At 45.7% G+C, this 25,281-nt stretch overlaps 1 protein-coding gene across 9 annotated transcripts in view; it reads left to right on the top strand.

The window, feature by feature from the left end:
* RALGPS1 (Ral GEF with PH domain and SH3 binding motif 1) overlaps positions 1–25,281 on the top strand; it is a 272,375-nt gene that overhangs the window by 108,890 nt on the left and 138,204 nt on the right. For all 9 annotated transcript variants that reach the window (XM_039229483.1, XM_039229484.1, XM_039229482.1 and 6 more), the window contains 3 exons: positions 4,195–4,284; positions 7,243–7,335; positions 19,810–19,936. In XM_039229483.1, coding sequence (XP_039085414.1) covers positions 4,195–4,284; positions 7,243–7,335; positions 19,810–19,936 — 310 coding nt within the window. The remainder of the gene's footprint in view (positions 1–4,194; positions 4,285–7,242; positions 7,336–19,809; positions 19,937–25,281) is intronic.

The raw sequence follows: 25,281 nt of genomic DNA, 5'->3' as shown, positions 1-25,281 counted from the left end.
CATTTGTGGAAACCCGTAGAACTTTCTATCATCAAGAGTAAACTTTAGTATATGCAAATTTGCAAAATTGTTGGTGGAAATTAAGGAATCCTAGAATGGAATGCAGAACATAAAAAAATATAAAACATTATAAATGTATGAAACAGCATCCCTGAGGAGGGTGAGGTGAAAGGTGCTGAACTACGTAACTTTGGAAATGAGGGGAGCCTGTAAGACTAAAGACAAAAGGAACTGTGTATAAGCTCTGGACTCTAGTTGCTATAGATGCTTCCCAAGGGCATTGGGTAACAGTTCTGAAGCCCTTTTACATGAATACTGGAATTGAACAATCCAGGAAACGGATGGCAGATGGTAGGACCCAGGTTTTTCACTGTTGGGAGTGGAAAGTTACAGATAAGAAGGCTAAGACATTCAATATGAACTCATATTTATTTTAATATAGATATAGATGATTGTATATAGAAATATTTATAGATGTGTATATGTACATGTTAGTATATACACACGCACATGCATATATTTCCTTGCTCTCCCAGCTGAGAGGATCTAGAAACATTGATGCCCCAGTAGCAACAAGTACACCCAGCACCCAGATCTTGGTTTCTAATATCATTCTCTAACAAAAGGAACCAAAGTTCCTTGAAGAAATGGCTGGTTTAACAATGGGGCAATAGCATCTTGATGAGCCTATACCATCATGTGGTTCCAGAAAATAAGGAAGTGCTCAAACCAACCAGCCAACTCAAACAATGCTGAATAGGTCAAAAGAACATAGGAGCCAACTGAAAGCTTTCAGTGGACAAAGTTGGAACAATATGAGCAAGAAAATAAATAACATAGTATTGGGTTATAATCCAAAGTGTAAAGTAAGCACCTATGAGTCCTTTCTGATACAAATAAATGATGGATAAATAAATGGGGAAGAATAGATAAACTTCCTATGCAGAGTAATTTCAATAGCTCACTTCCTTCCATAGCGACTTCTTTCCAGTGTCTGAGGTGATACTATTATTTATGTGGCCAGTTGCCTATTAATGGGCATTTCTTTTCTGTTCTTTTTCTTTATAAACAGTACTTTGGTGAATCCTTGTACATTAGTTCCTCTAAATTTCCGTGTTTTCATAAAACAAAAATTCTAGAGAGAATAGAAGTTAAGCATCTTTCAAGATATATTTAAGTTGCTCTTCAAAATGGTCCTATGAATTTATATTCCCCAAAATGGTGTAAAAGAGTACCGGTTTCTTTACATTCTTGGTACAATACATGACCCACAAAGAGTTAATGTATTTTCCTTAATACACAAAGAACTTTTACTAATCAGTAGTAAGAGTAGAAAGATGGGTAAGGATCCGAGCAGGTAATTCACAGGGCAAATAGTACAAATGGCCTATAAATATTTGTAACAAAAAAATGAAAGAAAAGTACAAAAAAGATGTTAATCGAATAGTTATGGTAGAAATGCACATTAGAAACAATGAGACATTCTTTTGTCTGTTCGGTTAGTAAAAAAAAAATTGCAATCACTGGTATTTTGCATGGGGATATGGATCAGCTCAAACGTGTTGATGGATAAACAAATAGACCTTTTGGAGGCCATGTCTTTTATATATTATACATATATTTTGAAAATAGGTACACATACTTTTATTCACTCCCCCTGACTAGACTTTATCCTAAGATAAATGGTAAGGTAATTAAAAATGTATAAAGATTTGTGTGTAAATATGCTCACGGCAGCTTTGTTTAGTACAACAAGATAATCAGAAATAACCTGTCCAACAGTAGGAGGTTACTTAATGATGAAATATCCCAAAGATGGAATACTTGGAAACTGGTAAAAATATTGTTGTAGAAGAATATTCATTCACTTATAAAAATTCTTGTGATAATATACTTAATATATACCAACTTAACTGAAAAAGACAGATATGTGGAAAAGAGAGAGGAGGACACAAACCACAATGCCGTCATCGTGGTCTGTATATGAGAATGAGGTCGCGAATGATTTCTGCCTTTTGTGCCTGTCTCTGCGTCCTTTGTTTTCTGCCTTAAGCTTCTCTTCAATTTCGTAGTTAGAAAAGAGAATAAAAAGTGTCGGACACTTTGCTGATTCTACCTTTGCAATGTCTTTCTTGTCTGCCCCTTCTCTCCTATCTCCTTCAACATGGCCCTAGCTCAAGCCTCCTGCCTGTCCCTTAGACCATTGCCTCAGGTTCCTGATGGGTGTCCCCGCCCCTACAGAAGACTGTCCCTTCTCTGCGTGGAAACCTCTGGAAATCTCCCCGTGTAGACTAGCACCTAAGGTCCTTCTTGCTCCAGATCCCCGCAATCTGGCCTTCGATGCCCTTTCCAGCTTTAATTGCCCGCATCTACCCTGACTGCACAGAGCACCCACAACTCCAGACCAGTCAGTCCACTCGGCTCTCCCGGTCATGGTCTATACAGCCATACCTCAGTCCTGCCTTTATCCTTTTGAAGTCCACCCATCTTTCAAGGCCTGCCTCTTCCAGCAAGCCTTCCCCTATCATTACCTCCGCCATGTTCTAGTCCACTTAGGTTGAACTTCTTCTCTGTCCATGATTGCCAGGTGATTTCTGGAGGGCCCTGCCTCCTCCTTTGGTTTCTTCCATACCAGGCAAAGACTGATCGAGTCTGGACTCACACGGTCGAGCCTGCACACAATACAGGCTTCATGAAAATCTATTGTATTGAATTGACTCAGAGTTGCTTCTGCTTTCTGTGGCTGCATATCAGAGTCAAGTCGGCCATGTTCCATAATTATGCCTTAAATACATGTGATTTGGGGGCATGCAGGAATCTATTAAATTATACATATAAACTATCACACTTGAGATTATGTGGCATAAAAAATGTGCATATATTAAAATATAAGGTTTACGGGCATGCCATTTGGTGTTCAGAAAGCCTTTCTTCCATAACTGGCTAGTAAACGTTTGAGTCTGAATTTAATTTTAGGCAAATCCTTGGAAAAAATGCTCCTATGGAAAACCAGGCATATCCTGGAGGCAAACACAGATAATTATGCGGAAAAAACTTTTCTATAATATTCCTGCTTAACATAAAAAGCAAATTTTTTATTCTTGGTTACTATTTCCTTGTTTTTGCATTGAAAAGTGACAGTATTTTGGGGAAGAGAATAAATTTGGTTGTAGCAATAAATGTGCCTCCTTAAGTCTGGAACATCCATCCCTGTTTTTCTTTGTAAAGTTTAGAGGTTTTCACACGCCTTGCAGCCCTTTCACCTCCATGCGTCCCCGTACCCTGCACAGCTCTCTCTCTGTCTTTCCCTTGCTGTCATTCCACCCTTGGGTGTCTGTGTGTCACACAGCAGCATTCTTACAGTAGTGAGACATAAGCAGTAACCACTTCCTAGAGGTTCTTGGCACGAAGCCCCTTCCGTGTTACCCTGAGGTATCACGGGAGTCAACTGTACCCTGGTAGAGAATTCGCTTGTTCCCAGAAGGATTTGAGGGGTTGGGAATGTTCATTTCTGTGAGAGGTCAGACATGAACAGTATTCTGAGCCCAAAGTGCCACTATGTCCTTTTGACGTGTGTAGTCTCCAGAAAACCCTGTCTCTTCACCTGCCTTGCTTTATGGAACATCAAAAGACGCTTTCGTATCATTTAAATTATTGGGCGAACCCTTTCCTACAAGAAATTTGTTACAGTTGTGCAACTATTGGTGAATCCTTCCCGTCTTGGGTCTGCCTGGGGATATAGATCTGATGGGTGGTACCGCCAGTGTACATATTCCTTTGGCCATTTGTCCTTCCCTCCATCCAACTCTCCATCCATGGTCTTCCCACAACTGGGGTCCTTCTGAGCAGGCTTCAGTCTGATTCATCTCAGAATTCCCCGCAGCGACTTGAGAGAGATTCCTATGTCATGGGAACCCGGTAGCTCCCCTGGCTGGTGAGGAAAGTACTTGTCTCACTCGGCACCACTGTGCATGTTGGAGAGCGGGTGCTGAAGGAGGGACTCATTTGTAGGCTAGATGTCGTACAAAAAGGGACCCTCAACCACATGCACCCCCAGGCTGGAAGGCTGTGCTCTTCTAGTTTCCTGACCTCTGGGAAATGGGTGAGGGCAACATGGGTGGTCTGGCATTTAACCACTGTTCTGGTGTGCGTGCGTGTGTGTGTGTGTGTGTGTGTGTGTATTTGACTTCACAGGTCAGTTTTTGGGTTGTACGAGAAATTCTAACAGCACAGACTTTAAAAATAAGGGCAGAAATCCTGAGCCATTTTGTGAAAATAGCCAAGGTAAGCCATTTAATTATTTTTTTTCTTCCTTCCTTTTCTTGTTTGTTTTGTTTTGTTTTGTTTTGTTTCAGAGTGTGTTTCCTCATCAGTACTTTGGGAGCTGCTTTGCTCTGGGCCTGCTGGGCAGGGTTCAAACAGATGGCTGTGACCTGACCTCTCCAGGCTGTGAGACAGGCCTAGGTGCCCACTCAGCCTCCCTGCCCCGTGCATGGCACTGTGGCCTTCTATCCGTTACCATGGCAGCCAACTATTCTCTTTAGCTGGCTGTTTGCAGACTCTCTGTGAGGCTCTGGGGGCTCCCTCTGGGGTCCCGCCATCCTCCTATTTCAGATGTAGTTGGCCCTGGGGGGTGATGTGTTCTGTGATACCATCACACCCTGCACAGTTTTGTCCCCAGTCAGCAGAGCTCACCACACCCCATCCTGAGCTTAAGGCCTGGGCCCAGTGACCCTGCTGGCCCCCACTCCTACCCCCTGCCCCTGCCCCCATGGGTTCTATCCTTGCCAGTTGGGCTTATGTCTACACCCTGCCTTCCCGTCCTCTTCCCTGACATCTGCCAGCCCAGGCAGTGATAGCATGGGCTTCCCCAGACCATGGTCATCACTTCCACGGCCCTGCCAGCTCCTCCCCGTATGCCGCTCCTGACCACCGGCCTTGCCTGCGTCCAGGCAGCGGGCTGCTCTGCTGTCTGGTTCGCTCGCGTGGTGTGTGTGCATGATGTGCTCCCCCCAGGTCCCCGGCCAGTGGGCCTTTAGCGATTGCCCTTCATGGGTCAGCCACCTCAGCAGCCGCCTTCCTGAGATGATCGTCTTTGAGGTTCCCATTGTTAGAAGCCCACTTCCAGGGGCGCCTGGGTGGCTTAGTCGGTTAAGCGTCCGACTTTCGCTTGGGTCATGATCTTGCGGTTCGTGGGTTCGAGCCCCGCGTCGGGCTCTGTGCTGACTGCCAGCTCAGAGCCTGGAGCCTGTTTCAGTCTGTGACTCCCTCTCTCTCTGACCCTCCCCTGCTCACGCTGTCTCTCTCTCTCTCTCCTAGAAATAAATAAAAATATAAAAAAAAATAAAAAAAAAGAAGCCCACTTCCAGAGGGAGGCAGGGGCGTGTAGGGTGGTGGGTGTCTATGTCTGGGGCCCTGCAGCCAGTGAGCCGGGGTGTGTCTCTCTGCTTTCAAGGGAGCAGCTCTCCTGCCCCTTGTGGGAAGGGCAAGGACAAGGGCATCCATCTATAAGTGTGTCGGGGCAGCAGACACTAGCATGTCCCGTGTGCTCTGAAGTACTTGGAACTGTGCTGGGCCTCACGGTGCTTGCTGCTGGCAGTGAGCTCACGCCAGTCCACGGGAAAAAGCGATGAAGTTCCAGCCCCCCCACCCCCCCAAGATGCTTTCAGAAAATGAGTTGATGGGGCCCAAACTACTCCTCCTTAACTTCTGCCATCTTCCAGCGGTGGCTCATCATACTGGCCTTGTGCCCTGGGCGTGTTCTTGCAGCAGGCCCCCTTTCCTCTGGGCCTTGCCATCCCATCGACGGAATCAAAGGGTGGGTCAGGTGATCTCCCAGAGGACCTTCAGCTCTAAAAGAAACTGGGTGACAGGCGTAGCAATTCAGATATATAGGATGAAATTCACTTCTCTCGGAGAACATATTAGTACACACAGGAAACAATTAGAGATTGTTACAAAATGTATGAGGTGAAGTATTAACTTGTGTGGTGCGGGAGAAATCTCTGAGTAGGGACAGAGCCATGAGGACTAGGCATAGGGCTTCTCATTTATTTGTTCATTCCATCGGCCCTACTATGTGCTGCATGAGGTACTAGGGACATGATGGCAGATGCAGGCAGAAGCAAGGGCCCACACGGTGCAGTTGGCTAAGGAGGTGTGCACACTGCTGTGGGAACACACAGGCAGGGTTCCAGCCTTCCTAGATTTGGGAACGTGATCAAGAAAGACATACTAGAGGAAGGGTCGTCTGAGCTTGGAAGTGCCCAAGGCAGGTAAGGGCAAGGCAAGTAGGGGAGAAGTCTTCCCGACCAAGGATGAGCAGACCCCCCAGCCCCTCCTACGCCCCCCTGCACCCCCGGCACAGAGCTCTCACCTGGGTGCCGGGCGCTGCTCTGGCACGTTGCATGCACCATCCCGGGTAGGATAGGTGCCGTGGTTACCTTCCTCATAAGTGTGAGGGTGCCACGGCTCAGGGAACTGGCTGCACGACACGCGGCTAGCGCGAGCTGGGGTTGGAACCAGATCTCTTGGTTTCGTGGAACCCGTTCACAAGCCCAGACTTTGCCGGCTCCCAGGAGTGAGAGGTGGAGCCCCAGTCTCCTTAGGTTTCCCTCAGCGCCACACCGAGAATAGAGCAGTCACACCTCTGTGTGCTTTCTCTCGGCCGTGTCCCCTTCTCTCATCTTCCATGGCAGGGAACTTGTGTGAGACAGTCGAATCCAAATGTTCTCACTGACTTGGGGTCAGGGTCAGAGGAGCACAGTCAAGTGACCGAGAAGCCAGAGCTCTGTCTCCTTAGTTGAGAAGGACCATGCAGATCCGTAACTACTTCCCTCAGCCCTCTCAGCCCTGGTGTGAGCTGGTCGCAGAGGACCCACATGGATATTGTTGGCATAGCCGAGACCTCAGTATCCAAAAGCCTGCTGGGACAGTTCCGATTCTCTAAAAAAAAAAGAACATAATTGACATTGTCAAACCTTCTCCCGAGCCACGTTTCCGTCCAGCCACCAGACTAGTCAGCTTTTAAAATTTTGTGTTTTAGATGTAGACTCACCTTTTGACAATTTGAAAAGAAAAAGAGCATATGGTTTCTATGAACTCCCTAGAACTATATTTTCGACATGAGATATTTTTAAGTATAACTGAATTTCATAAATATGACATTTGGTAACACTTGAGCCTGTTTTTGTTATGTTGTTTATAGCAGAAAAATAATCTATTCCATATCTTTTTTTTCAGAAACTTCTAGAACTCAACAACCTTCATTCTCTCATGTCTGTGGTATCAGCATTACAAAGTGCACCCATCTTCAGGCTGACAAAAACCTGGGCTGTAAGTTAATCCCTTTGAGTTTTGGCTCTCATTTCACTGGGGTGAAGTTCTTCATTCCTTGAGCTTCTGAAGGCTTTCTCTGACTGTCTGCCCTTTGCCAACGAGAGGTGATTACTGTGGGTTTCCTGGGTATCTTCTGTCCTTTGGGGACTTCAGCCCCATTTTGGGACAAGAAGTTGTGAGGATGCCAACATGGCCAGGGGCAGAAGTGCCCTTGAGTGGACCTTCCTGGACCCTGTGACTTCATGTGTGGTGGCTGGGTCAACCCTTCTGCCCTCCATTTGGCTGGCATTCTTGTGACAGGCTCTGAACTGCTCTGGGGAAGGTCTCTGGGACTGATGGGTCTCAGCTGCCCTGGGCTGCTGGCCGAGTACGTGTAGCTAAGAGTTTCTCTGGAGAAACCTGTGGCCTTTTTTTTTTTTTTTTTTTTTCCCCTCCTGAAGGCCATGGATAATTTCAGCTCAGAGGTGGAGTCTGATAGTTATATAATTGAGTCTGTAGGAAAGTTTTTCTGCTGTAAAACTACTTTAAAAATATCTCAGACCTCTTTATCCTCCTTAGCTTGGCATAGTGCCTGACATGGGGGAAGTAATTGCTATTTCCATAGCTCATTAGTATTCACCTCCTGGCCCGCCTGGTCCAGGGTCTCCCACAGCCACACAGCCCAAGGCTTTCAAGACCTGTTTATGTCCCGCGGAACTGAAGGAAACTATATGGACTTGTCAGCTGTGTTTCTGCAACTCATTTCCGAACTTCTTTCTGCCAGTCTGTGGGGCTGGGCTCTGTTTCATACTTGGCTAATTCTGGGGCCTTTAAAACACTTAAGGATTATGTTGTAGGTGATCAGGAATGAGCCCTATTTTTTTTTAAATTGCAATTTTCCATAGCTAGTTCTAGCGAAGTGGAGCGAGCGATCTCAGCCTGGAGTCAGAAACCGGGTTTGTGTTCAGGCACCGTTCAGAGCATGACTTCTGTGGGACTCATTTCCCTGTATCTGCTCAGAAGTTGGCCTAGATTAGTGGTTTGACGTCAGTGCTTCGTGGAGCCCCAGGGGTTCCGTGGAGCTGCCTTGGGGACCACCAGGGTCTGGGGGAGAGGAGGAGGGTGCCAAGAAGACACCTTGGCCCTGTTTCCACCAAAGCTGCTCTGTTCTCATCAGTTTTTGGGTGACTTTTGGTTGAGCAATAGCTTGGGAGGTTGAGAGCCAGTTTGGAAGCCACTGATCTCTCCTGTTGCTGCCAGCCCCGTGAGTCCCTGAGTCCATCCGAGCCTGGAGGCTTTTTTCAAAAGTTGCCTAGAGATTCTTTTTCAAATGAATTTTCCATTATTTAGATGCTGCTGTCGTCGTTTTTTGGACTGCTGGGAGCTATGTGCGCCTCGGAGAGATGAATTACGGAGCTTGGGGTGCACAGACCTTACTGTCAGCAGAGCTGGGACTCTCAGCGACCCCTGTGAGCTGTGTAGTGGGTGAGGGCAGTGAGCTGAGTAGGAGAGTCTTGCAGGCCACCTCTCACTCACCTGTCCTGTTGGCCCTAGGCCGGCGGTTGGCCCGGAGCAGTTGGGAAATGCAGGGGGCAAGAGCCATCCTCTTTCCCGTTCGTCCAGGTCACGGCAGCCCAGTGGACGGGTGGCCGCGTTTCTTCCTGACCCTCTCTCCACGCCTGCTGTCACAAGTACACAGCACATCTGCTCTGTGGCTTTATGTACGGGTCTGCCTCTCTCTTTCAACTGCCTTCTTCTTTCACATGAGGAGGTCGGACTTTCCTTGGGGTCTCCGGTGCCCAGCTGAGTGCCCCCGTGTCGTGTGCACTGCAGTCGTTCATTGTGCTGAGTCTTATCCTCCACTCGCTGAGATTTCTGGTAAAGAGATTAGCCACAGAAGTATTGCCAGAAAGGAGCTGCTTCCCTTCTCCCCCCTGTTCCCTTGACGTGGTCCTGGGGAGACCCTGTGGGCCTGCCGAGCAGGCCAGGAGCACGGGAGCCACAGCCACAGCAGCACAGAAGGTCAGTGCTTTCATGGTCTTCATTTTTTCAGAGAAGGAAACAGGTTCCAAGAGGTGTGGTGGCCTGACCATGATCGCGGAACTGGCGAGGACCAGAGCTGGTGTGATGCCTTGCTGACTGCGTAGTCCACGTTCTTGGCCTGTTGGGATCAAGCTGGGCACAGGGCATGGAGAAATTGGCACACGCGTTGCTTGGGAAGTGAGGCTGGCCCACGGACCCTTGGGGACAGGGTGTGACCAGCCTCCTGAGTGCCGTCCCTGGGGTGGCACTGAAACCCTGGATAGATGGGAACCCTGGGTGTAAGGGAGTTATGGGTGTGCCACTTGGTTGCACCGTGAATGACCTCCGGTGAGGGCCAGTTGGTCATTAGCTGTAGGGCAGGGTGGCCTGTTGACCGAGGCTGGCTACGGGGTGCCAGTAGCCAAGTGAATTGGGATGCATCAGAGACTGACACTGAGCACAGGCTCCCACACAGCACGCCCTAATAAATGCTGACTGTTGCACAAACAGGGAAGGAGTCCCCTTCTGTTGGCCTGGAACAACGCAGGCAAGGTCTGATTCATCCCAGCACTGGGGCCTCTTTGAGATACTGGCCGCCTCAAGACCTAAGCAAGACGTCATATTGGTCAGTTCTGATTTCCTTAGCATGCACTGCCGGGCCGCTCTTATTCGTTCTGCAAACCAAACATTTATCGAATGCTTCCTCCCTGCCAGACCCTGAGGCTATGGTCAAGAGCCCTGACTTTTGTGTTGTTCAGAGGAGGCAGACACATTATTGAGGGCAGATGAGCACGTGCCCCGCCTTGCTGGTATTAGAAGAGATGGAAAAATGTTGAGTGTGTGAAGTACTGTCAGCTGGTATGAGAAGGACACAGGAGACCAAGACAGGAGGGGGTGAGAGAGGGTGATGGGGTCTGCTGGGATGTGGGGCCTCAGGGAAGGCCTCTCTGAGAAGGAAGAGCACACTAAGTCACGACCTGAGTGACACGGGGTCTGGCCGGGCCAGCGTGAGGGCACAGCAAGTGTGAAGACCCCCAGTGGGAAGAAGCTTGGTGCCATCAAGAAACTCAGAGCCGGTGCGGCAAGGGCACGGGGGCCATAAGGAAATAGGGGCCGGGTGCTGTGGCCGGGCCCATCAGGAAGAGCTGATGGCCCGGGACAGGAGTTAGGTTCTATTCCAAGTGCAGGGAAGGGTTTTAAACGGGAGCCGGACATGGTCTGGCTTACAGCTGCTTTTTGGGGTTTTTTTTTGTTTGTTTGTTTTTAAATCACCATTGCTACTGTGTGGAAACAACCTGGGGTGGGGGGGCGGTACAGGGGGCCAAGATGGGAAGCAGGGCCTGCTCAGGAGGTGCAGGCAGCATCCGGGAGTGAGGTGGTGCTGGTTGGGATGGGGAGGCGGCAGCACACAGGGGAGAAGGAGACTGATGGGGCAGGTGTTCTGAAGGCAGACCTGGCAGATTCGTCTGATGGGTTGTTGGAAAGGAGGAAAAGGAGGGAATGAAGATGATTTCCAGGTTTGGGGCCTGAGCAATAGGGGCAATGGTGAAACCTTTTCTCTGGTCAGAGTGGTCCCAGGAGGAGACCGACTTACTCACGAGTGACCTGGGGGTATGGAATTCCTGGAGTTTGGGTGAGTCACTCTTTACAGTAATTATAGTCACGTGCTAAATGTCACACACACACATACACACACACTCACACACTCACATACATGCTCTCCTGACTCTCTGCATGTTCCTGTCATGATTTGCTCTTTCCTACTGAATCGATCCAGGAGGTTTGACTCAGCAACAGCAACAGCGGGAAATCATCGCCAATGGGCCAGGCGGTCTGTCTGGTCTGCAGGATGGGGACCTGGAAAGGGAGCCTCCTGGGAGTGGGACTCTCACTCCAGACACTTGGGGGTGAGGCACAGGGTCATCAAGCTCTCCAATTTGGAGAACAGCCACTTTGCAGATGTCCTGAGGAGGCTGACATGTGGCATTCATGTATTTCGGATTTTCGAGGCTTCTCTTCAGGAAGTGCCTCTGTTTGATGTAGGGGGAGGGAGGCCCCAGCTCTCGCCCCCTCCCCCCCCCAATGTTGTTAAGAAGATGGCCATAAGCATAGGCTGCCTGTTTTAGGCTTTTCCTGAGCCTTGGTTTAGGTGGCAGGCAAGATGGGTGAGGGGGTGAGGAAATGGAGGGCAGAGGAAACCAAGGTTTGTGCCTCCAATTACTCGTTCCCCGGTCCTTCCTCAGAGCCGTGCCTGCATTGCTTCTCAGAAGGTCCCAGTCATGAACCGTGCTGACATTTTCACTCTCACTTTCCTTACGTTGTCACAGCATTGGATACTTCATCACCCACTTCTTGAAAAATCTCCTTCCCTCGCCTTGGTCCTCTTCTTCCATTTCTGACAGCCAGCTCTTCCCTGACGGCGTTTGTTCCTCTCCCCCACTGGGTGGAAGTGCTCTGTCTCCCTCGGGATCCCAGGACACGGAGGACACCGCCGTCACTTGTGTGCTCGGTGCAGGCTGTCTCCTCCGCTCACACTCGGCCTCCTCCTGCAGCGCTAGCCCCACGTTCCCACGCCTGCTCCACGCAGCCCTCGCCTGGCAGCTCACACTTGGCATGTCTGAAATCAAACTTTGGTTTCCAGGAAGTGATAGGGAGTGCCAGAAGCCTCTGTTAGCAGATTGTGTTTTGGACTTTGAAGCAATATGGTAGACTGAGCCGGCGGGGGTAAGCCCCGCCCTCCCGATCGCCTGCAAACACACAAACACAAATAAATGCTGGAAACAATACAACCAAATTAAAACCCAAGATGCAAAGCTGAACTGGAAGCCAAGAGAGGGAAGTCACCATGTGCTAGAAATAAAGCACGCTCTCCGAGTGAGCACAGCGAGCGCGGTGAACGGAGACCACCGCGTAAGGGCCTTGCGGCTGGCACTAGGGTAGCGCATGCGCGCTGGGAGCGGAGTCCCGCCCAGGCCCCGTGCGCGTGGGGGGAGGGAACTCAGCCGTCCGTGGGAATCCGAGAGCCCTCAAGGGTCACCCATCAGGACCTCTCTGTTCAGCCTGGGGGAGCCCCGAGAAAGCATGAGTGAAAAAAGTCGCCTCTGGGAACCTGTCACCCCCGCCTGGACCTCGGGCAGCTGTGGGGTGCGAGTCCACATGACCTGAATTGGTATGGGGACCCCAGGCCAAGAAATGAGCGGCAGTATCCCATGCAGATTAAGAGTATAGACTTCTGAATCAGATCCGCAGGCTCAGCCTCGAACCTGCCGCTGTGGGAAGGATTCAGTGAGTAAATTGATGAAATAGATCGTCGTCATTGTCGTCGTCATCATCATTATCATCACCGTTTTTTTACTCTTCTTAACTGTTCTCAAAGCCTCCTTATCTCTCACCTGAGATCATCATCTTTGGGCTGCCCTCCTTGCCTCTGGCCCTTCCTCACATCGCTGCTGGAGTGATTGCCCCTGCTCAGAGCAGCTCCAGTGTCTTCATTTTCTTTATTACAGCCCATTTTTAGCACTCCCCCACCCCTTGCTTGGTTGGGGGCTCTGCGCCCACCACTCCTCCAAAATGGGGAGTTCTGAATACCCGTCTTGATGCTGTTCTTTTTAATCTGTCATGTGAACGTTCACTTCCCACCCCCAGTTTTATAATGATGCATGTTTTGTCAGCCAATTTTTCAATGTTTTATTTTTTAGAGAAAGAGAGCGCGTGCGCATGCAAGTGGGGGAGGGGCAGAGAGAGGAGGACAGAGGATCGATCTGAAGTAGCCCCTGTGCTGACAGCAGAGAGCCCCATGTGGGACATGTGGGACTCGAACTCATGAACTATGAGACCATGACCTGAGCTGAAGTTGACGCTTAACCAACTGAATCACCCAGGCGTGCCCCATGTCAGCCAATTAAAAAAAATTTTTTTTTGGTAATGTTTATTTTTGAGAGTAAGAGAGAGTGTTAACGCGGGAGGGTCAGAGAGAGAGGGAGACACAGAACCCGAAGCAGCCTCCAGGCTCTGAGCTAGCTGTCAGCACAGAGCCTGACGCTGGGCTCGAACCCACGAACCGTGAAATCATGACCTGAGCTGAAGTCAGATGCTCAACTGACTGAGCCCAGGGGCTCCGTGTCAGCGAAGTTTTAACCGTCACTTGGATTCTGAACCCTGGACTGCAGCGAGCCCTGGGAGCACAGGGAGATGCAGGGCTGGCATGAGAGGACTGGTAGATCTTGATCAGGGTTTTAGGGGGAAACTCACGTTTGGGAGTGTGGGGCCTGAGAGTGCTCATGGGTGGTAAGCATATTCCAGAGTGCAGACGACACAGTAGAGACATTTTGACGACAACAGCAAAATACCAAAAGGTTTCCTACCTACTTCACACCTACGTCCAGACCTCAGAAAACAAACCATAAACCTTTCAGCTCTGGTCGGTGGCCCATCTTCTCCCACCAGCAGCATAGCAACTCAGCACCCCCAGTCACGTGCGGAAGAGACGCAAGAGTTGGCCAGAGGAATTTCCTGTTCACACATGGCCACAGTCAACTCATTCTTTCCCCTTTGATTAGTATTTGCTGTTCATGCTTAGCTGCTTGTGACTGGTTTGCAAGTTGAGGTGAAGTTTCAGAAGAGTAGAATAAGCAGTCAAAATGGCCATCATGTGTCCATGGTATCCAAATGGATATCATACCCATGCATCAAAAACATACTTCGCCAAGTGGCAAGTTGCCATCTCTCTATTCCCTTTCCAATCTTTTAAAAATTATTACGAGTTTTTTTTTTTTTTTTTAATTTGAGTGTAGTTGACACAAAACGTTACATTAGTTTCAGGGGGTACACCATAGTGTTTGAACAAGTTTATATTATGCTGTGCTCACCACAAGCTTAGCAAGCATCTGTCACCGTACAACGCTGTTACGATGTCATCAACTGTATTCCTTATGCTGTGCCTTTTATTCTGTGACTTATTCATTCCATAACTGGAAGCCTATGTCTCCTACCTGCCTTCACCCATTTTGCCCTCCATCCCGTCCCTGCCCGTCTGGCAACCAGTAATTTGTTCTCTGTATTTACAGGTTTGGTTCTGCTTTTTGTTTCTTTGTTTATTCACTGGGTTTCTCAGTAAAATCATATGGTATTTGTCTTTCTCAGTCTGATGTATTTCACTTGGTATAACACCCTGTAAGTCCATCCATGTTGTCGCAAATGGCACGACCCCACCATTTTTTTTTTTGGGCGGGGTGGTGGTGGGGCTCTGGAACCTCTCCAGCCCTGGCTCTGCTGGTTGGAATTCTTAGAGATTTGCTTCTAAGACTACCTGTTCTGAAGTTCCTCCTTTCCATGTTGGAGTTTGTTGTCTCTAGGGCCCTCTCATAGTGTTTCTGACCCTTCCTGTCTTACCTGGCCTTTTTCATTGCTCCACCAGGTTGGACAGATGGGGGTGCACATTCGATGCCCAGCTCCTCACCCACCACACCAACTCTGGAGCCTGGATGGGCCCTTGGCAAACTTCCATTTGGGGACCAATCTCAACCTTCTGGCTCTACTTTTGGGGCTTTGTGGGAATGTCTACTTGGGGTTTCCATGAGCGGAATTAAAAAATATTAACAAAAGTCTTGGAAACATATAATAAAGTTATCTGCTATGATTATACATTATGTATGTATGCATGCATGTGAGTGCATGCATATATATGTTTGTGCATGTAAACTGTGATAGGCTACTTTTTAAGTGACGAACTCATGACTCATATAGATAGAAAATGAATACTTGCCAAGGATTTTATTTAACTCATTAATTGGTGACAGAATCAGCAAGATATTACAACCAGTAAGATATTATCAAAAGAGAATCCAGAGTACTGCACTTTCATAGCTAGGTAAGGTATACCAAAATAATTTTTTTAAGTTTATTTTATTTATTTTTGAGAGAAAGGGAGAATGACCACGTGTGAGTAGAGGAGGGGCAGAGAGAGAGAAAGAGAGGGGGAGTGAGAGAATCCTAAGCAGGCTCCATGCTGTCAGTACAGAGTCCAACTTGGGGCTTGATCCCACGAACCATGAGATGATGACCTGAGCCAAAATCAAGAGTTGGACGCTTAACTGACTGAGCCACCCTGGCGCCCCCAAAATAATTTTTAAATGGATACAAAATTAGTATTCCCAGGGTGATAATCAGTGACATTTCTTGAGATATAATTTGCCTTTCTATGGACAGGAATTATTGACATGACCATGTTTTCCACAAGTTAACTTCTATCTTTACAGAGTATCCAGTGACCTCGGTCAAAGACAAATTGGGGATGGACAGCTAGCCCGGGCATGTCCTAAATTCCAGTCACAAGTTTCCTTTATGTTATTTATGCATCTCCATTGCTAATAGTTTACATTAGATATGTGACTTTGTAGCTTATTTATTTTTCAGAAACTGATACTTTGTATCGAAAGAAGTAAAAGTTATTTCTTCTGAGTGTCCTCATTTCACTCCTTACTCATTCCACACTCAGTCTGTTCAATCCATTGGTCCATAGATTGTCCACGGCACTAAAAATTCTTTCCATACCAACAGTAGACACTGGAATCGAAATAGAACTCTGAGCCAGTTTCAACATATTTGGAGCAACAGGCTCTTTGTTGAAAAGCATTTCCACGTATCAAGAAATGTTGTTCTGTTGGAAAACATTTCCACGTATCAAGAAATGTTATTTTCTCAAGGCAAGGGAACAAGATACCAATGTCCTCATAAAGAGGATTTGGAGGGACTTTTTCTTTTTTCCTTCGTGGAGACAGCTTTCAGATTTGAACAATATACCAGAAGAGGGAGGTTTTCTTCATTAGTCAATACAAATGCCACATATAGGCTCCCAGAGTGTGATAAGGGAGATTTCCAAAAGCAATCTATTTCTTCAGGTATTTGACCAAGATTTGTGATCTTCCTGGCTTTTGAGCCTGTTGTTTATGAGTCCCATTTATCCCAGGCAGCTTACACTTTAATATTAATATTTAGGGACTTGATTTTTACCTTATAATTTTAATCTAGTTTGCATCTGTGGTCACAGACCCTTTCTCAATCCTAATGTTGGATATTTTCACATTTTGCCCTATTTGTAGAGGGTTTACCTGGGCTTAGCTACCATTTCTATAGGTTTGGCATTTAGTTTATTTTGTAACCTATCAATTCCTGATTTTATCTATGAATCAATTTCCCTTACTACCTAGCTTCTTGAGTTGAATGATTAATTCATTTATATTCTCACTTACATAATGTGAGAAGAGTTTAAAACCATGCATTTTCCTCTCAGTAAAGTTTTGGCCTCATCACATAGCTTAACATATGATGTTTCTCATTGTTTGTGTTTTGTTAATAGTCCATAATCCTGGCTTTTATTTTTTTCTTTGACCTAAGAGTTATGGGAGTTTTTAAATTTTTCCAAGGATTTGGATTTTTTTAATGTTTTATTTATTTTTGAGAGAGAGACAGAGAGACAGAGAGAGAGAGACAGCATGAGCAGGGGAGGGTCAGAGAGAGAGGGAGACACAGAATCTGAAACAGGCTCCAGGCTCTGAGCTGTCAGCACAGAGCCCGACGCGGGGCTCGAACCCATGAACCGTGAGATCATGACCTGAGCCGAAGTCGGATGCTTAACCAACTGAGCTACTCAGGTGCCCCAGGATTTGGATTTTTAAGTTATCATTGTTAGTTTTTCCATTCTTTGATTCAGCAGATACTTAGGCAGCATGCTCTGTGTGTTGGGAGCCATACCAGATGGTATGGGAGTGGCGGCGTGAACACAACCAGCATGGCTGCCGCCTTCACGGGCCTCGCTGTTTGCTGAGTGAGACACGTGTAATTGCACAATGAATCCCAAGTATTATAAATATTGTGGAAAAAATCTCAGGGTGGCTCACGACTTCTCAGCTTTTCTAGAAGTGAAGTTGCCTGTTGTATTTAGTGAACTCTTATTTCTTATCCCTTTTCCTGAGCATGAGTACTTTCAGGATGTGTTTGATTCAGGCAGGCAAGCAATTTATTTTCTTGTATGGTTTTTTGATGGTTTCTTTCTGAGACTTGCCATAAGGTCTGAAATCTCCAGGACCCTCAATTCATATGAGGTTTTCAGTTCATACTCTAGTTGTAATAAAAGGTTAAAACATGTATAAGTAAATACTGTTATTTTTTTGAGTAAACAACCCGTATATTTAAAGAAATAAGTCTTAAACATTTTTTTTCAGCATATTAAATGCATATGCTGATTAAATGCATTTTAGTCACTTAGTGTTTAAAAAATCACTAAGTTTCAAAAGGCTTAGTGAAACAACTAGGACTCATTGCTTCTTCCATACCTCATTCATCTTCCAGAGGCAGTCACTTCCGGTTATTGAGTAGTTTCTTCTGGTAGTTTCTGTCACACTTCCACCATTGTACTTATGCTACAATTTCTTGATCCACTCACTTTAGATAGTAGTTGGTGACTTCTTTGTATGATGGATGTTGGTTTAGTTTTGTTGAACCACCTTCTTTCTTTCCACAAAAAACATTCATATTCCTATAGTTAAATCTCTTTCATTAAAGGATTTTTCAGTGTTTTAGCTCTATTAGGAATGTATAAATACAGTTCTCTGTATAGTCAAGTAGTAAACTATGGATAACATGTCCTTCCTGGAATACCTTTATGTTTCCCTGCATTTCCAATTACCTTCAAAAAAATTCTCACTCTAACTGCCATCTATCTACCAGATAATATACACAATGCTATAATAACATAGTATTTAGTGTTATTTAATTGTAGTATAATATGATAGTATAGAATATGTATTACTATAAAGATATAATAGTGAATATTTAAAGTTATATAATATGTATAACATCTGGTAGATAGATGGTATATCTAGTAGATGCATACACATATACACACATAAACTATTATTATGCAGATTTTGTCAGATTTTTATATAATGCAGTGGACTCTTAACAAGGGTTTGAACTGCACGTGTCCACTTATACACAGATTTTTGTCAATAAATCCAGTACAATGCTTTTCATGTATTTTCTTTATGATTTTCTTAATAACATTTTCCTTTACCTTACTTTATAGTAGGAGTACAATATATAATACATGTATAAAATACGTGTTAATTATTATTGTTGGTAATGAGTAGTTAAGTTTTTGGGGAGTCAAAGTTAAATGTGGATTTTTAAAAAATTTCTTTAAATGTTTTATTTTTGAGAGAGAGAGAGAGAGATGGAGAGGGAAAGAGAGACATGGAATCCAAAGCAGGCTCCAGGCTCTGAGCTGTTAGCACAGAGCTCAATTCAGGGCTCGAACTCACGAACTGTGAGATTATGACCTGCGCTGAAGTCGGACACTTTACGGACAGAGCCACTCAGGCGCCCCTGTATGTGGGTTTTTGACTGTGTGGGTGGTCAGCTCCCTAACCCCTGCATTGTTCGAGATTCAGCTATATATATGTAGTGTGAATACATACACGTATACATATGTATACATACACATATATGTAATATATAATCTTTAAATTATATATATAACAAACATATATAATATTATCTTATATCACCAGACTTTTATGTAATATGTAGAATCTCAAGTAGTTTTCAAGTACATGCATGAGAAATAGATGTTGGGAGTCTTCTGGAATCCTGTACATTACTATTCAGAAGTCTGATGCCATCCTGAATTTACTTTGTGGGCGCAAGGTGGAGCAGATGAGTGAAGTTGACCAGATCCAGCCCTTCTGAATGTGTATGGAGGTGGGGGGGAGTGAAGGTGTTGATAGAAGTATGTGTATAGAGGCAAGGTTAACAGAGGGAAGTGTGACCTAGAGGAGCCTGGTTTTAAATTTCAGGAGCGTGCAGACGTGGCTGCCTTTGGTTGTCTCGTCTACTGAGGAACCCCAGTTGTTGGTTTGAAGTCAACGGGCAGGGTGACTTTTAGGCACATCTCCCAGGCCACTAACCTCATATTGGTATGGTCTTCTCCGTCGCCCAGGACACAGGTGACAGACTGGGTCGGGCACAGAGGCACTTGACAGGCCAGGCAGGTACACTGGACATGGCAGGGGACGTGGGCAGTCTGACGTAGCGGTGCAGTAACTCTAAGTGACTTTTTGTCTATAATCTGCTTTATTCTGTGTGGTCCTTCTGTCGTAAGGTCTGTGGACCCTTGGAGGCAGGTACTGCGCAGGGCACTCTGTCATCCTTTAGAATAGGTGACTAGGTAGCTTTGGAGGATATCTTCCGAGTGTGAAATTCGGTGAAAAATGACAACATTGAAGCCATGAAACTTCCCATCTCTACATGTGACAGCTTCTTAAAGTCTTCAGTGGTGCCCGGGATCTGGCACACCGCAGACTGCCATTTAGGATGCTTCCTTCAGTCTTTGCGCACAGTTATTCTTCTTCCTTAGCTTCCTCTGGTTTATTTCTTGTCAGTCTCAGACTCTCTACTTTCTTCCCTCTCCAGCTTTTGAATAGAAAAGACAAGACAACCTTTGAGAAATTGGACTACCTGATGTCTAAAGAAGATAATTACAAGCGGACCCGGGAATATATCCGAAGCCTGAAGATGGTTCCGAGTATTCCCTATCTAGGTAGGAGTCTGAATTGCCTTATTGTTTGTTAAGAAATCTGCTCAGTGCCAAGTAAGATGCTTTTACAGTTTCTAGTTGAGAAATATCCAGAAGCAGCGTAGGCCACGGATAAAGAGGTAATTGGTTAGCTCCTTGGATTGGAACAGGGTGTTGATACTTCCCAAAAATGGGAACCTCACTGAGAGCTTGGAAACAAGGGGATATTCTGCTTCTTACATAAGTAACCTGTGAATCACAAGCCTCCCCAGCTTCTAGCCCAGAAGGGTCACGAGACTTTCAGGTTCATCCATGTCCTCTTGAACTAGGGGAATTCAGGCCAAAACTCCTTTGTTCTGGTTTCTCTGGGCATTATGAACGTATTTTATAAGATTTACATCAACAACATTATAGTAACGATTATTGATTTCTCTGATTAGAAAGTAACAAATGCTCATTGTAAAGAATTGGGAGGAGAAGAAAATTAATATTATTTGTTATCCCATGTAGATACGATCACTGTTTTGCATCATAGCCTTTCATTTGTTTGGGTGCGTGTAAAAATCCACATTTACAGTGAGCATTTAATGTTATTACCTGCATTTCTGTACTGTCTCGGTCCTGTCGGATGGGTTTGTCAGGCTCAAATTTGCATTCTAACATGGAAATTTAGGTTGTTTCTACATTTTTATTCCTTCGTTTTTGTTATTAAAATGTTGAAGTAAACATCCATGTTGTAAAACCTCTTATATATAGTTACGATTATTACTTTACAATAAATTCTTAGAAGTGTGATTATTGGGTCAAAACATATGCAAAATCTTGCCTTTTTATGTATGTTTTCAAAATGCTCTCCTTTGAGGCTGTAGCAACTTATACTCTCATTGCAAGGAGATAAAATGTTCTGTTTTCCTCATACGCACAAGTAATGTGTATTTTCGGGTGTGCGGATTTTTTCTTTTCCTTTCTCTCTCACTTTATTTTCTTTGCCAATTTGATAGGTGAAAAATACTTCTTGTAGTTGGGTTTCATGATTATGCTACTTTTCTGAAAAAAAAAACAACTTCTTTTTGTAACCTAAAAATGGTATTATTAACAAGGGAATTTAAGGTTTTATAGAATTGGCTCCCTAATTATTTCAGAGATCTAGTGTGGTTTTCTGGCTTTGTAAGTGTCTTCCATAATCATTGTTTTCTAATTCTTTTCAAGCCACCTCGGGAAGTTTAATTTTAGTAGAAAGTTGTCCACTTGACCCAAGTTTCATTTTATTTTATTTATTTATTTTTTTAAAATTTTTTTAATTTTTTATTTCTAGGAGAGAGAGAGAGACAGCGTGAGCAGGGGAGGGTCAGAGAGAGAGGGAGTCACAGACTCGGAAACAGGCTCCAGGCTCTGAGCTGGCAGTCAGCACAGAGCCCGACGTGGGGCTCGAGCCCACGAACCGCGAGATCATGACCTAAGTGAAAGTTGGACGCTTAACCAACTAAGCCACCCAGGCGCCCCGACCCAAGTTTCATTTAAAAAAAAAAAAAAAAAAATTTTTTTAAGTTTATTTATTTTGAGAGACAAAGACAGAACATGAATGAGGGAGGGAGCAGAGAGGGAAACACAGAGTCTGAAGCAGGCTCCAGGCTCTGAGCTGTCAGCACAGAGCCTGACGTGGGGCTTGAACTCACAAACAGTGAGATCATGACCTGAGCCGAAGTTGGATGCTTAACTGACTGAGCCACCCAAGCGCCCGGACCCAAGTTTTCAAAATTATTTGCATAGAGGTTTTTTCCCCTCATTTAATTTTCTTTGACCACAGAGTTTCATGGAATATTCTTCTATAACTTTGAGCCTTCTGCATATGAATGATTGTATTTGATTTGCATTCCTGACAGTTTGCATTTTTGTTTTCTCTCTTTTTTTTAATTTGCTTTGCCAGAGGTATGTCTGTTGGTCTGGGCACAGAATTCAACTTTGTATGTATTGGCCACATTATCTTTCTGCTTTCTAGTTTACTATCTACTGTCAGTCTAGGATGTGCTCTTTCTCTCCATATTTTAACAACTCAGAAGTTGGGATGCATCTTTCAGTTGATGGCAAATGAAGCACTGCGATACCGTTTATTGGTTCATAGTTATAATGACATCATTAATTTGATGAAAGATGGAATTTCCGCTTTTGTCTCTGATAGTTCATTTCTCCTGTTTTCCTTACGTTGTTTTGTTATTTCTGTTAATTACTTTGGTTGAATTAATAGCTCATTTGTATAAATTTTGTTCTCCCCACTTTAATTTGAAAGACAATTAAGGAAACAGTTAAGGAAAACAGTTAAAATAGAAAATATTTACTCTAATTGCCGCTACCTGCTTTGTTATAGGGTTCTCAGTGATATTCTTTAAATATTCTGTGATTATAGTTTCAGTTTTTCTTTTATCCAAGTGTTAGCGAAGGTAGTGGATTTTAAGTTTTAAGGGCTTGGGTTTTCTGTTTCTGTTTTCAAATGGCTTCATTGAGATATAATTTATGTCCCACTCATTTAAAATGTGCAGGCCAGTGGTTTTTAGCCTATTCACAGAGTTGTGCAGCCATCAACACAGTTTGGGAACATTTTCATCACCCTGGAGAGAAACCCCACACCCTTAGTGGTCACATCCTTTTCCTTCTAGCCAGCTGTCTTCTGGCCTCACCCCCAGCCCTTGGCAACCACCAGTCTGCTTTCTGTGTCCACAGATTTGCTTATTCTGGACATTTCATAGAAACTTAATTGTATAGTAGGTGGTCTTTTATGACTGTTTTTTTCTCCGTTAGTATCATGTTTTCAGAGAGTTCATCCATGTTGGAGCATAATTTGTGTTTCATTTCTTCGCATTGTAAATGATATATTCCACTGTATGGATACACCACACTTTATTTTTTTTATTTGGCGGGCATTTGAATTGTTTCACTTTTTGGCTATCATGGATCACACTGCTATGAACAGCTTTAGTTTTCAAAATCACAAGTCTTCTCTTTAATATACTGTGTTTTAAATGTTTGTTTATTTTTGAGAGAGAGAATGTGCACGTGGGCACAATTTGGGGAGGGGCAGAGAGAGAGGGAGACAGAGGATCTGAAGCGGGCTCTGTGCTGACAGCAGTGAGCACAGTGCAGAGCTTGAACTTACAAACCTTGACCTGAGCCGAAGTTGGATGCTTAACTGACTGAGCCTCCCGGGTGCCCCACAAGTCTTCTCTCTAATTAATTTACATCGGTTTAGAATGTGTGGCAGATATGCTTTCTGGGTTTTAAAAAATGTTTGATATTTGTCTTGTGGTTTAATATAAGTTTTTGTAAATCTTTCACGGCTGCTGGAAAAGAAGGTGTTATCTCTCAAATTACTCCTACAGTTATATTATTTAAATTATTAATCTGTGAGAACTTGGCCTATCAGGGACCGAAATTCATGTTGGACTCCCCTTGCATTTCTAATAGCTTCTGCCTTATATAATATACTTAGCATATTGAAGCATGTAACAGTTGTGAATTCATGGTGAAGTGTCCCATACACAATGATCTTGATTCCATTTGTTACTTTGCTTTTACTTCTTTGTCTGGTATTAATTCTGTGAAATCTGCTTTATTTTTCATTTGCATTCATTTTAGAAATCTCTGACTGTACTTTGGGTTTGAATATTTTAGATTGCTTTGTTTTAGGCGTGTTCCCTGTGAAGTGCACTTAATTGGACCCAGGATGAGAGACCTTGCCTTGCGTAGTTAGTAGGGGAGTGCGCGTTCACATTTGTGTAGTCTTCATGCCACTTTATTGAATTGAACATCATTCTGGGCTTTCTTATCCTTTCTTTGCTCTCCTCTTATGACCTACTCTACCCCACAGTCTCTTCCCCCCTGACTCGCCAATCACTGTCTCACATCCTCACAGGGAGGGCTTATGGATACGGCTCACAAACCCGTTCCCACTTTGCCCGAGGCTGATCCACGGAGGGTGAGGATTGCCTAGTGCAGACCCACTGGTTCAACTACAGAGGTGCCCGCAGACCATTAGCCATGGCTTCTTCTCTCTTCCCGAGAGTGCTCATGAGAGCTGCCGCTCACTGTCTGTGTGCCTGGCACTCTGCTAGGCATTTTGTTAATGCCTCATCTCACTGAATACTCCCCATGGCCCAGTGAATAAGCAGGCGCTGAGAGGTCGCCTAGGGTCACATAGCTAGAGAGTGGCAGAGCCAGGACTTGGCCCCCACGGTCTGGCCGTGAGCCCCGGGCTCTGACACTGCCCCCTCCTGACTCCCCACCTCCACGGTCCAGGTCGTTGTTTTCCTACTCTTCCCTTGCAGTTGCCACATGTGTGTCCCCTGCTCCTTATGACTTGTGGGTGGCCTCTGTCAGACAACTGTATGGAGTGGGATGAATTATCTCGAATCCTTCTCGCGATGCTCTCTGTTCTTAGACCTCAAAGCGGTGCTGTCGTGGGCTTCTTAGGGCCAACTACACCAATACCGTCTCCTCTTTCTGCCCCCCTGTCCTTTGTAATCAGACCAAGTATATGAGTCACCTTCTCGGGTCACTGGCCAGAGGTCCCTCGTGCGTCACCCAGTGACTCTTGTCAGGCCACAGGACAGGTCCGCCCTTGGGGTGGACACATTGCCTGTGTTGGCCCTCCGTTTCCGGAGCCGCGGCCCCCCTCGTCCTGATGGCCTCATGTCAGCTGTGTCTTATGGAGTTTGGTGACGGAGAGGCCCCGTGCAGGCCCTGGTGCCGCACAGCCCTCCTGCGTCAGCCCCCGGGAGCCCAGCCTCTGCCGCGCTCTGTCCTTCCAGCCCGCCCCCCTCTCCCTGCGGCCCGTCCAGCTGCATTTCTGGTCCTCTGTCAGATGACTCCTGACATATACGAGCCAGAGGGAGAGACCCTGAGGTGACACCATTGTGCTTTCTGTTCTCAGGATGGCGTGCGCGGGTTTACCAGGGGGCGCGCCACCGTTCTGTTAAAGAGAAAGAAGCAAGAGCCCTTCTGAGGGTCAGTGGGCTCGCCGCTCTGGGGGCAGTCGGGGCCCTTCCTGCCCAGGTGGTCTCCATGGACAGACCCCGCCCACAGCCAGGTGGTGGTTTCAGTGCTGGTCCCTCTTGGAAACCCAACCTGTCCCAGCGCTGGATTCATTTACTGAAGGAGGAAGAGTTACGTAATTCCTGGAAAGTACAATATAGGAAAAAATGTCTGAAACCATTTCTTTTTCCCTTGGCAATGTCCTCACTGTAGGTCCTTCCCTGGGGGGGTGGGGGGGGAGGTTATTCACGGGGAGGGACTTTGTTGCCCTACTCCTGGAGGCCTCGGTGCTGCTTCGGCAGGTATTCGCCTCTGATGGCACGTGTGGGGTTTGTTTTTCTAAC

Source organism: Hyaena hyaena, unplaced genomic scaffold, assembly GCF_003009895.1.
Source record: "Hyaena hyaena isolate Hyena2069 unplaced genomic scaffold, ASM300989v1 scaffold_38, whole genome shotgun sequence".
Classification (NCBI taxonomy): domain Eukaryota; kingdom Metazoa; phylum Chordata; class Mammalia; order Carnivora; family Hyaenidae; genus Hyaena; species Hyaena hyaena.
The sequence above is the reverse complement of the archived record's forward strand: the minus strand, read 5'-3'. Positions and strand labels throughout refer to the sequence as shown.